The 13818-nt window shown below is 37.8% G+C and overlaps 1 protein-coding gene across 1 annotated transcript in view; it reads left to right on the top strand.

Annotated features, from left to right (window-relative positions):
• Positions 1-13818, top strand: part of Prex2 (phosphatidylinositol-3,4,5-trisphosphate dependent Rac exchange factor 2) — a 288123-nt gene that overhangs the window by 259010 nt on the left and 15295 nt on the right. Inside the window, exon 38 of the mRNA XM_074068562.1 lies at positions 9365-9467. Coding sequence (XP_073924663.1) covers positions 9365-9467 — 103 coding nt within the window. The remainder of the gene's footprint in view (positions 1-9364; positions 9468-13818) is intronic.

Here is a 13818-nt window from a genome sequence, read left to right as displayed (position 1 = left end):
AAAAAGAAAAAATAGAGGCAGAAATCCTTACTAGAAAATTTAGGTAATATTATATATGCATATAGCACATCTGTGTATGTACAATTTTCATATATAAATAGGCAGAATTTAATTTCTTTTAAAAAAAATGTAACACACAAAATCCCTACTACAGCTTATTTTTAGAATCTTCCTTTAACACTCAGAAAGTCATTCAGGAGCAACAGAGCCACCTGCCTTGAATTCAAGGATAGGAAGTCATCTTTCCCAGAGTAATTAAAATAAGAGCATGGTTAGCAGACAAATACTTAGGACTGAAAAGTCAGGTGTTTATTCACATATTTGGAGGGGGAGTATCTATTCATGGGACATTGGTATGTGCCAAGCCCTGTGCTATGCACCCAGAGGGGGAGCATTCTCAGGGTCCCTTGGCCTTCATTAGGGAGCCAGACTGGAAGACCAGCCAGCCAAAAAGGCACTGCCAGTTTAATAAAGAAAATAGGAGAAACCTGGGCAGAGGACTGTGTGCTCAAGTGAAGTGACTCAAGGGAGTAGATATATACTTTTCAAACTATGATACAGAGAAAAGACATATAACTTAGTTATTCTGATAATATAAAAGAATGGATAATATAAAAGAATGAGGCTTAAATGTATACCTTTTTTAACAGTATTAGGATTTGAACACAGGGCCTCATGCTTGCTAGGCAAACACTCTACCACTTGAGCCATGCCCTCAGCCCTTTCTGCTTTGAATTATTTATTTTTTCAGATAGGGTCTCACAATTTTTACCAAAGGCCAGCCTTGGACCTCTGTCCTCATATCTGTGCCCGCTTAGTAGCTCGGATTATAGACATGCTTATTTGTTGAGATGGAGTCTCAATAACTTTTTGCCAGGGTTGGCTTTGAACTTTGATCCTCCCATTCTCTGCCTCCCAAGTACTTGAGATTACAGGTATGAACCAATGAACCTGGTCCTTCAAATGTATTATTTTGACTCAGGAAAATATTGATAAACAATGAGTGGACAATTTTGATGGTACAATAACTAATAATTAGTAGAGTTAACATAATGCTAATTAATCAGTGGACTATAATATATGTGTTCCAACTGTTATCAAAACTCATCCAGCATTATTACTCAGCAGATGTGGTAGGAGAAAGGATTACATCTAGAGAAAGGGTAATGAAAACCACTGACCATGAAAGAAAAGTCAATCCACTTACATGACATAAGGCAATCTGCAGTTGAGTTTGCTAATAGTCAATGAACCATATCTGTAAGGAGTGTGTGCACTAAACATGGATGATTCCATGCAGCACTCTGAGGTATAGTATACTATTATTAAACTTGATTTACAGAAGAGCAGAATTTCAAGAGTATATGTAAGTTGCTCAAGGTCAATAGCTACTAGCAAAACCAAGATCCCACTCAGGAAGTTCCCTCCAGTGCCCGTGTTCTTATTCCTGTACCTTCATGACAAGTGTGGGATCAGGTGACTAGAAGAATGGTATGTGACTTAAGCCAGAGCATCTGAGATCATCTAAGCAAGGGAGCAGTATATGAGAACCAGGAGAGTTGGTGATTGCAGAGAATCATAAGCATTACAGTTGAAGCCTCTAGTGGAAGTTAGGTAAATCAGAGATTATATTGTGAAGACCTTGTATTTCATGTTAAGAAATAGGAAGCCATTCAAATGTTTGCATTTTCATTTGCACTATAAAAGATCACCTTCTCCATGGAGGAAGAGCAATGAGAAGAGGACAGACAGGTCAGTATGAAGTTGCACCGGATAGGCAAGAGATGGTACGAGTAGTGCAACTAGGGAGGCTCAATTTGAGAGCTAGTAGGAAATATGAAATTATTTTAAGCATGAAATGTATAACAGGACATACATGAATATACAGCACACAAGCCTGGATGTAATAGATGAGTTAAACTTGATGACTTTGGGGTTTATAAAGTTTTTCAGTCTAAAGATAAAATACACTAAGTAATCGTAAGTTGATAGATAAAATTTTTGGAAAGTAATCATTTACTTCTGACTGCACTTTGGGGAGGTTTTATAAAAATAGAAAGGCTCAGGTCATTTTTAAAAATCTATTGTTTAATACATATTTAATAAATTAATGAAGTTTTGTGTCTCATTTTACTTAACTTCTTTCTCCCCAGGATCAGTGCATCTTTAACAATATCTAATATATCTGTTTCATACAGATGCTTTTTAATTATAGCTGCATAAAATGGAGTATAAGAAAAGCACAGGAGAATGAAGGGAAATGCATTTGGAAACTGGGAAGAATCCCTTACATTTTTCTAACAGGTAGAAATGTATGTTTAATTCAAAGATTGTTGAAACTGATCTGCCTTAGAATTCACATAATTCTGTGGAATGGGTGAGATCAGGCAACGAGCAGTACCCTACATCTGTTCTGAGATGCTTCTGTGTATCCAAGGCTGGTGGCAGGCAGCCTTGGTACCTACTCGTGTTCCAACTTATTGCATCTCCATCATTCTCTTGAGGTTGAAGTGGATTGTATTATTCTCCAAAATCTGAATGTTTCCCAGGTAACTTCAGCTTAATAAGGCATCTCAGAGAACCACAGCTGGTAGATTCCTAATAACTTGTTCGTAATAGTCACTTGAACAAAGACCATGTCCTGGCTTTTAATTAAAGGAGAAATAAGCGATTCTCATTGAATGGAGGAAACGATTTCATGTTCTAAGATCTAAATCTGCAAGATTCTCAATCTATAGCCAAATAAAGGCATAATTCCTGTGAAGAATATTATCCAAATAATAGTTTTCTCGGGCTGCTCTTATCACAGACTCTGCAGGATACAAGTGCCCCAAAGGAATTGTCTCCCTCTTGTGTCTATGACTAAAAGCAGCACAGTAGTTATAAAGGATGATGAGGATAAGGCAGCACACATGGAAGCCCAGAGCTAGAAAACAAAATCAAACTATGAACATGGATAAAATTACATCAGGCTAAAATTCATTCACTTCAAAATTAACAATTATTTATTTCCCTTTATATTTACCTAGTATAAAATCAAACTAACCTCCATATCAGTACATGTGAATCTGTATGGGTTGCAATGATTGTCCAGGTTCTGTAGGTTGTTAAGAGGTCATGTCCAGTGCAGCCATTTCCACAGTCAAAACTGATCTAGAACTTTGTTCCTTAAACTCAGAAAACTCCCATTCATGCCTTTAAACTTCAGGTATGTGTTTACCAAATACCCTATTCTTCTAATAGTAAATTATTCTGCTAATTATAAATAGCACACCAATAAGATATTTATCCAAGTGATTCAATTATATTATTAACGCTCAAAATAGTTAAAAATCACAGCTCAAGTAAATTTCAAATTACCAACACAGATCCCTAAATTCAGTGATTATTGTGGATTTTTTTCATTAATTTTTAAAATTAGGATATATTCACTATACAGGGGAGATTCATTTTGACAATTCCAATTAGGATTATACTGTGCATTGATTAGATCCCCACCATCTCTCCCCGCTCAGCCCCTCCCCACCTCACTTAAAGCAATTGCAAGAAGTTTCTTTGTTCTATCTTGTATAAGTTTGTAAAGTCCATCAGTGATATTCTCTTACCTTCATCTCCTTCATTTACCCTCCTCCCTCCCTCTAGTATCCCCCCCACACACTGTATCTATTTTACAGTCCTGTCTTTGGGTTTCTCAGTCTATTCCCTGCAGTAGATTTTCTTAAGGCATAGTTTTTAGTTCCAAATGAGTTAGTAATATCATCGAGAAGAGGAATAGACGTTTTTGAATATTCAGTCGTACCCTCAATTTTTGAAATGTAGGGAAGTGAAAAAGTATCTCTTAGCAAAGGTTGCATTTTCTATTTTTTTTATTATTTTCAATTTTTTTTTAAACTTCACTGCATAATATCAACTTATGGCAAATTTGTGGCTACAAATTCAAAAATCTTTATCACTGTAGGTTTTCATATGTTTTATTTAACATGTCAGGTTATAACTAGGATCTGAGTAACCCTCCTCTACTAGTAATAAAAGCCTTTTGAAGGCCCCCAAGAGAGAGCTACCAAACAAAACACCTGAGCCCCTGACAGTGAGGAAGAAGCCGAGCATTAGCAAATAAATCCACTTGGGGGACCCAGAGCTCAAAGACCTCACATTGTTTTGGTTCCTGTGTCAGCCTCCTTGTGAGTTCTGCATCACCCCTGTGGTCCAAGAGAGATGCTGCCACTCCCAAAGTGTTCAGTTTAATGTATTTCAACCCATGGGAGATTGGTGTTCTTGTTCAGTGCAATTTGAATCAGCACTAAATGAGTCAGTAGACCTCTGAAGGTTTAGAAATGTAACTAGAATTCAGCCGATGTTTTTTGTCTGTGATCCTGATGAATTACCAAATGTATAGAAGGCCCTTAGGTTTTGAGAATCTTTTATTCACTATTAAAATGACAAAAATCATCTTAAAGGGGAGGATTAACATGTAGAAAAAGCTGCTTCAAGTAAGACTTAAAGTCTTAAAATGTGAACTAAAAATACTATATAGATAGTTGTTAACAAATGGTTGAAATACAATTTTTGCATGTAAGCCAGTTTAAGAGAATCAGCTTTGCCTCTCCCCTGAGGCTTAGTTGAGGAGGGGCTGGGGTTGTATCTTGATCATTTTGAACCTGGTGCACAACAGGATGCCATTTTGCAAGCCTTTCCTGCAGCTTACATTTAATGTTGAGACCTTTTGTCTGAGATCAATTGAGACAAATTCATGAAAGAAAAAATCACAAAGAATTTTATCAGCAAGTGGCAAATTACAGTCAGTTGAATTCTAAGTGAATCTCAGCTAACAGAAAAGATACTGGTGGAAATTTGTCATTTGCTTATATAATCATATTTTTATAATATCATAATTTACCACAAGGTTACCTTTTTTGGGGGTTGTGACTGGGTTTGAACTCAGGGCTTTGGACTTGCAAAACACATGCTCTACTGCTTGAACCACACCTAGCAGGAATATTGGGGAGATGGGAGGAAAGCTAGGGAACCAGTGGTAGGAAAACTTAAGAATCAGGATGAAGTGCTTGCTTTTACAATGGTTGCCAGAGGAAAGCAGCTGAAGGTTCTTTGAGTACAGCATTGATAATATCTCATAGTTAGGTACTTGGCTAAATTACTTTGATAACAAATTGCTATTTTATATCATGTAATATAAATGTTGAAATTCTGTTCATGTCAACCAAAGAAATAAATCAGTAAGAAACCCACTTATTCCTAAACTCTGATGTGAAGGTGGGCCCAGGTTACTTCCCAAACTTCATCAACACCCTCTGTCTGTGTGTACCAGTGTATTGAACACCACACTTGTGACCTCAGGGCCTTTGCACTTACTCTTCCTGAAATAGTTTCCCCTGAACAGCACTTCTCTCTGCCTTCCATGTTCTATTAACACCATTCCACTTCATATTCTGCTGTAAAATTAATTTTCCTGAGTAACTTATCCCCACTTGATACTATGTATTTGCTTCTTTATTTTCTTTTTTTCTCACTATAATTTGATTTTAAAAGGCATGAAACTTGGCTTTGTTTACTTTTGTTCCCCAACTCACTGAAGTGACTAAGATGTTGGAGTCTGAAGTTAGTTTTTTATTCTTTTTCTTAAAAAATGAAAACAAAACAGAATGGAAGTTATTATTTATTCAGAATGCAAGAACACAAAAACAAACTGCAAAGTTTAAGACGATAACACAAGCATTACAAAATATAGAAAGAAAACTCTGTGAAGTTCTATAGCACATGAACTTTAATGTTTGGGAACTCACCCCAGAACGGCTGCTGACTTCATCCATTCCATCCTGTGTGCTCTCCACTACATGCACATTTCCCATTCTTGGGGCCCCAGGATGTGAGTATCTCACATCACAGCCCTGCCCCTGCTCCTGCCTTCCAACATGGGATGTCTTTGTGCATTGAGCAGTAAGAATACTCTGGAAACCATTCCTACACCAAAGTACTGCAGTAACCTGACTATAAGTGGAAGTAACTGTGAGTCTTATAAATAGATCCCAGTAAACCTATCCTGAATGCATCCCTAACTCAACATCCTTTAACTGGACTCCAGAAATAACCAGCAGCCATTTAAACACTACCCATCATCACAAATGCAAGAAGACAGCAGCCATCACCTTTGCAGTTAAAATGTTTTACTTCAGCAAATTTGTAAAAGAAAGCACCTGCCTGTGTGGACACAATGCCAGGGCCTGTTCCCAGAACCTTGAAAAAAATCCATACAAGTCGGGAATGGAAACTCACTAAGTGCTTTCAGCTCTGCAGTAGATCCACTTTTGCCAGGATCTAATGCTCTTTGTAGGTGCAAAGTAGACACCCAGAAAGTAGCTGTCAAATGAATGAGTGAATGAATGACCAGGAAAGTACTTCCTTATGTTTCTTCCATAGGATTACTAAATCAAAGTGTCTTTCTCATTAAATTAGACCCATTAGCTATAGGTTACATTTATCATTTTAAGTCTGTGCTAAGTATCTGAGTGATTTGGGATCTGTTCTCTGTGAGAAAAATGTCAAGAACATTTACTCATCATGAGCACAGATGTATCGATTCTTTCCTTTTTCTTTCTATGGTGAAACTAATCATTTGTGTATATTTTTGCCACCTCATCAAGTGTGCTTCTTCACAAATATATGGGAAAATCAGTATTTGGAATGTCTTACTACTGAAATTATGGGAAAACTTCCCCTCAGTGTATAGATTTGCCTTTTTATGAAGGACAAATACTACTCTGTGCATTTACTTTGCTATTTTTTGACTCCTAGGGAAGTTGTCTGAATTTTTATAATGGTGCAGTACTTAGAAGAAGTTGAAAAATTCAAAGGCCCATATTTTTACAGAGTGTAAAAATATAGATTTATTTGAATGTTAATTTAAGTCTTCAATGTGAAAACAGATCATTCTAGAAGGGAGATTGAGTGGTCAGGTGAGAAACCTCATACAGAACAGGGTTCTACTTAGTTCCTGGCCGTTTGAATGCTCCTTCCATTCTCTTGCCCAAGGTTATTTGTTCAGTCTCTGGTAGTGAAAAGTGCCCATAAAATCAAATGATCTCTTATGAAACCTGATGCAGATTATACATTCATGCACCACCGAAAAACTATGTGCCACTTTCTGGAGCCGGAGTCTTTTAGAGAAGGCCAGAGCCAAATGCTTCTTGCCAATGCTGAACTTCTCCACTTGATTTTCAGATTGAGACAGCTGAGAGGAGACAAAAGGCTGTGAGGCGTATAATGGTGTTTGCACAGCAGAGTTGTGAACTCATCTTTCTTCCACACCAGGCTTCTGAGGGGTCCACGAATCTGAATTGAATATGGCTGTCTCTTTCAAAGCCTGTCACTTTTTAAAAATTGCATCTCAGTCTTGGGACCTCATTGGAATGTACACACTGGTTGATATGAAAAGACAAGAGTGGGAGCACTTCTCTCTTTTTGGATGTGCTGGAGAAAGGAAATATACATCTCCACTGAAGGCAGGTGTTTCTGTCAGGTGGCGTGTAATTGGTTCTAGAGCAGTGACACTTGAGGTACCCTGCATGTTACCTGCCACATTGATCCCAGATTGCAGTGAAATTGTTTAAATTCTCTGCCAGATAATTTGCTTCTGGGCTGCTGTTTACTACAACTTGATAGAAGGAGGAACAAATCAATTTAAAAGGATTAAAAAACGGATGAAAATAACAGGATGCCCGTTAAAAACCCCTGACAGTGTGTGTTTGTTGTAAGTGGAGTGGGGCAAGTCACATTTCATCAGGAAAGCACTGGTATATTTCATCATGATTAGAAAAAAATAAAGATTTTCTTTTCTTGGCTTTATTCAGCTAGTGTAATGAAAGTTATTGATTAAAATGTTAAGATCAATAAAGGTTTCAAGTTGGAGTGGAGGAGATCTTACAGAGGAGAAAAGGTTATGGTCTGTTGAGTAGAAAGGCAATTAAATGCTTTGTAGAAGATTGATTTTTTAAACATAAGACTGTCAGTTACACTGCTTGGCCTTCATTGGCATAGACCATTCTGCAGTGTGCTTGGACATGTGACAGAGTATGCAGTGCTGTGTGACTCAGACTCAAAACGTTTGTGAGTGCCGTGTACCACAAGACGCTCGTCAGGGGATAGATTACTATCCCCTGTAATAGTCATGAGAAGCTGCTTTTCAAGTCACTCAACAGCCCATGTATGGCAACACATTTCTCTTCAGGATTCAGTTATCTGTCGTCACATGGTCATCGTCTACTATTACAATAATAATGGTTTAAATTCCCTTCTCTTTTTCTTAATTCATCAGTATCAAACTCTACCAAATGTATTGACTTCTATAGTACAGTGTCACAATCAAAACTAATGAGTTAGCTCCTCCCACACAGCACCAACCACATTGCCGTTGGTCATTTATTGCTACTTGTAGGGAAAAGACAGATAAAGACGGTACATAGGCAGAGCACACCACACTGTGGGGGGTTTGTGCAAACATGGAGAAAAATGCTAACCGAACCATCAGTAAGTCACAAAAGGTCATGAAACAAAATTCACGAATACAAATTTTAGGAAAAACATCTATCGCTAATGAGCACTTTTATGAAATGTGTGCAAAAGGTTCCCCTGAAAAACACTTCAGAGGCCAGAGCGTGAAAAAATGAAGATGGATATGAAAGAAATGCCTAAGGGAAGGGAGAGAACAAAGGCTGCCAGCTTCTGGCTCTGGGTGAGAACTCAGCTCCCAGGGCGACCCTGGGCACCACTTCTCCAGTAGCTAATTACAATGGCCCCTACAAGTACTTTTCACTGAGTCCTACACTTACTAAATCAAATCTGACCCTACCGAACAGTAATTTCAGTTTATTTTTCTAAGATAGATGGGCATACATTTAAATCTATTAACTATCAATATGTAGAAATAAATATTATGAAGCCATTTCTTCTAAATCACATCAATTGTTTAATCCAGTTCTACCTGTTTTCCTGGAAAAGACCTACTATTGTTCTTCTGTATGAGTAACACTCCACTGTGTACATATACCACAGTTCCCTTATCCACTCATCTGTTGATAGGCAAATGGTGAAGCACTGTCATAAACATAACTCTACATACGTTTGTTTTAAATTTAAATTCTTCATTTATGACACCAGCTGCCTGTAGGGGTATTTTTAGACAGGTGTTCCATGTAGGAAAATCAAAGTGGTTTGTTGTCTAGTCACTTTGATTTTTGACTGATTTCTGATTTTGAAATTAGTAGTTCTGATTTTGAAATTAGTAGTCCAGATTTTCTTGCAGAGTGCATCAGAAGCAGTACGTCTGACTTGTCCTCGCCTTGGCACGCAGGTGCACCCTGAGTGTGACTCTGGAGCAGGCCATCATTCTGGCCAGAAGCCACGGGCTACCTCCTCGCTACATCATGCAGGCTACAGACGTGATGCGGAAGCAGGTGAGTCTTGGGCTTGTTTGGGGGAAGTTGTTTGATCAGACTTTGTTCATTTGTCACGTGTCTGGCAGGTGCCTGGATGTGATGGGTACTTTTCTAGGAACATGATATCTAGGTAGGTAATGAATAAGAAACACTCCCATGAGAAGAACATAGGGCCAGCACATATAGGAGGGTTCTCCAAGAGTGTTGGACAACCTAGGAAGAAGGATGTCTATGCAGTAACCTGGAAGAGTAAAGGGAACTGGCCACACAAAATGGAACAGAAGGAGATTGGATAAAGGATTTATGGCATTTCTGAGAATTGTAGGTGATTTAGTAAGTCTTGGGGAATAGATTGAGGGAGGGATGAGGCAAAGAGAAGGAAATTAAAGGTCCTGATTCTTTCTGTGATCTCCCAGGGACTTCCAGGCCATGCTAAGAAGTGTGTGCATTATTCCAAGGATAAAGCATTGACCTCCTATTTTCCTGTAAAAGATAAATAGCAACCTTTGAACTGTCTTTAGGTCACTGGAATACTTATAGGTGAGAATGTACTCTGTTATAAGTAGGAAGAACTATCTATACCCTAACGCAAAAACATTTTAAAAATGGTAGCTTAGTTGTTTTTGTGTGTGTGTTGTGGGGTTTACTAGAGTTTGAATTTAGGGCCTACAACTTGAGCCACTCCACCAGCCCTTTTTTGTGATGGTTCTTTTTTTAGATAGGGTCTCGCAAACTATTTGCCTGGGCTGGCTTCAAACCACAATCCTCCTGATCTCTGCTTCCTAAGTAGCTAGGATTCCAGGCATGAACCACTGGTGTCTGGCTGGTAGCTTAGTTTTTAACTTTTAAAACTCTTTTTAAAAAGACAAAAATGCACTAACTGCCTATCTACTGGTTAGAAAATGGGCTTAATCTAAATAAAAGATACCTAAGGAATGACAAGAATAACAAACGACATCAATTTTTATTTTTGATTCTATCACCTTTTCTTATGTTCTACCACACTAGCAAATCTATTTACTGACTTGCTTTGAGTTGTCCAGTGGCAGTGAGTGATCTAATTTTTAAGATATTCTTTTGTGATTATGACTGCTTTATTTATTAAAGACTTAGCATTTAACTCTCAGGCAAATATGTAAGTCCCTTTGGGCTTGCTCCCAAGGTTACACTACAGAATGTCAAGCAAGCCAGTGAAAACTCAACTCAGGAGTCCCGCACAGGCTGCATTCTCCATGCACAGAGCAGGTCCAGAGAGGGCACATGCGTCACACTTCCCATTAGGAACCAAGGAGCTGAAGATTGACAGCCAAGATCTTAGACGGTCAAAGAGGGATTTGCTAAGTAAAGGTTAGACCCATCAGCAGCATGTGAATTATAGTCCTCCAGCTGGCAAAGGGCAGCAAATGTATGCAAATTGCCAGAGGGTTTGGGGGAGTACAATAAAGATTCTGCTTTAAAAAACAAATCATAGTAAACTTGTGATTATTCATATCAGAGTTGGGATATGGGTTTCTGTGACATACAGAAAGATTAAGTGCCTTTTGGTTTTACTGTGTAGCTCTTAGTCTAAGCATGCAGGAAGACTTACATCATAAGACTTATGGCTTATGGCCAGAAAGAGACTGGAGTTAGCCTTACTTTAGAATACTCCACTAAGGAGGTTATTAGAAGTTAACTACTTATACATTTTACTCTCTGAATTTGAACAATCTTAATTCTAGCTAACCTGTTTAACTTCTTAAAACCAAAAATGGGAATAGAGAAAGTAGAGATACTAAAAATAATATAGTCCCTATTTACTCATTTAACTGCCGAAAAGTACTTTAAAACATGATAGATTGTATTTAAATGCTATTAACATATGATGTTTTATTTAAAATATAATCAAAAAGGCTGAAAAGTCATACAATTCCTTGTAAAATTCTCATTAATTTCTAAGCTAATTTATTTTTTTTTCAGTATTTATCATTCTTTCTTCCCCCTATTTTTTAAATAAATGCATTTAGAAGAGGTAGCTTTCTTCCTTTGTTTCTGGCTCCTTGGTCCCAAATGACTGTGAGAAACAAAGACTGATTTCTCATGTCTTCGTGAAAGATCACACAGACTGGGGCCCTCTTTTAGGGAAACTGAGCAGACTGGTGCACAGCAGATATTCCTGAATGTTCCTTCTGCTTCTGATCTTCTTCCCAGTGTTTAGCAGTGGCCAGGGTCTAGTCCATAAGCCAGTTCTCCCCAATTTATGAGCCGAGCAGTCAGAATGCAAGTCTGAACCAAAGATCTAAGGTGGATCTCTGCTCCTTTTGCCTTTCAGTCTCTAGGAAAATGACTTAACCATTTTGACCCAGTTTTTCACAAGCTATGTGGTTAGAATATTTGCCTTATCTAGTATGTATTAACATTTGATTATTTCATTATCAAATTTTAATTATATATTAAGGTATAATAACTGACTTGCACTGAGCGCCAGTGGCTCATGCCTGTAATCCTAGCTACTCAGGAGGCAGGGATCAGGAGGATCATGGTTTGAAGCAGCCCAGACAAATAGTTCACGAGACCCTATCTTGAAAATACCTAACACAAAAAGGACTGGTGGAGTGGCTCAAGGTATAGACCCTGAGCTCAAGCCCTGGAACCACAGGGGAAAAAAAAAAAAAAAAGACTTGCAAAATACTGAAGTTTTACAGTGTCTAACAAATAAACTAAGGTCCTAAGTTTCTTTTAGAGACAAGTAGCTTTTGCATGATTTATTGTTCTTATTTGTAATTTCAGTATTGTTTTCATGTACAGATTTCGTATGTGTATTTTTCATAGAGGAGTTGTTTTTACTCACTGCTTGACTTTGAAGAAAAGTTAGTAAAGAAGAGGATACCATATACTTTCAATTTTTGATATGATTATAATAACCATAGGCAGCACTTTGACATAACCAACTGATCTGATTAATAAAAGTCTTCAGGTAAAAATTGTCATTTACATTATAAATATACAGTTTTCCATAAAAACAGATGCTCCAAAGTATTCTGACTTCTTACCTTCAGCATTAAGGCATTATTATGGCGACAAAGAACAAAAACATGAGGACTGTGAGGTCCTGGCCTAGTCTTGTTCTGGACATGTGTTGTCAAAGTGCAGCGATACAGACCTGGCAAGCTAGGGCTCTGCGGTGTCCAGCTTCCACACATCAGGACACAGAACAGTGTCCTCAGTGGCTGGAACCTGAGTCTTACTCATTTTGGTATCACAGTTTTCCAGAATAATAGCCAGTACAAAATAAATGCTAAATGAAATTAGTTCTAACTCCAATAAGTGGGGAGAAAAGGGTCACTCACAGAGGGAATTAATTCGTAGTGACTAAGAGCAAAGACTGAAGCTCAGCAGCCCCAATTTGAATCCCAGCTCCATTATCCCAGGTCCATCCCAGCTCACTATCTGTGAGATTCAGTGCAAGATATTTACCTTCTCTGTTCCTTGGTTTCCTCACTATTATAACAGGAATAATGACAGTGCTTGCCTGATAGTGTTGTTTTGAGGCTTAAAAAGATCAATATACTTAATGCACCTAAAACAGTACCTGATGTAGTAAATGACTAATCAGTTACTGGAAAGCTAAGATATATTATTTGGGCCTTAGAGAATAGAAGTAACACAGACAGGGAAGGAAGGGGACAGGAAGGATGGTTAGGTAGAGACAGCAATGTGAGCAATGGTGTAAAAATACAAGTAACTGGTGTGTCAAATGTACGAAGAATTGTGTCGATGAATTCAAGGAAAATCCAACAATAGAAGTGTTCAACATGACAAGCATGAGCTTTTAAGAAAGGAAAAATGTTTCATTAATTACTTACTGGGATATTATAAAACTATAGATGAAAAACATACATGAATATTGTTAGTTAAATCTGTTTTTCACATGAATATGACTTAGAAATTCTAAAATGAATTTATATGTGCACTAACATTGAACAAGTAAGTAAACATGTTGTATGAGACTAGATTGTCACTCACGAAGAAATAAGTTACAGATAAGAATAAGGAGAAGACTGCTTTCTCTAATGAACCCCACTGTACTTTAACAGTATCAGTATGAACCGAGGGACACCACCACACAAACACACATATGGACATAGACAGATGTAGAAATGAGTACAGATGTGTGAACATGCTTGTGTTTGTAAAACTAGCCCTGCCTACTAGAAAGGCCCAGAAGCAATTATTTGCCAGTATTAATAAGGACACCCAATATCCAGATCTTGGCTTCTAAATACAGTTCTCCAATAAAAAGATCTAGGGCCTTTGGAGAAATAGTGAATTAACATCTGAAACATGAAAGATGAACCAGCAGAATACTGAGGTACCAGAAAATGAAAAG

The sequence above is a fragment of the Castor canadensis genome, chromosome 3, assembly GCF_047511655.1.
Source record: "Castor canadensis chromosome 3, mCasCan1.hap1v2, whole genome shotgun sequence".
Taxonomy (NCBI): Eukaryota; Metazoa; Chordata; class Mammalia; order Rodentia; family Castoridae; genus Castor; species Castor canadensis.
Note: the sequence above shows the minus strand (reverse complement) of the source record. Positions and strands in the feature narration are given on the sequence as shown.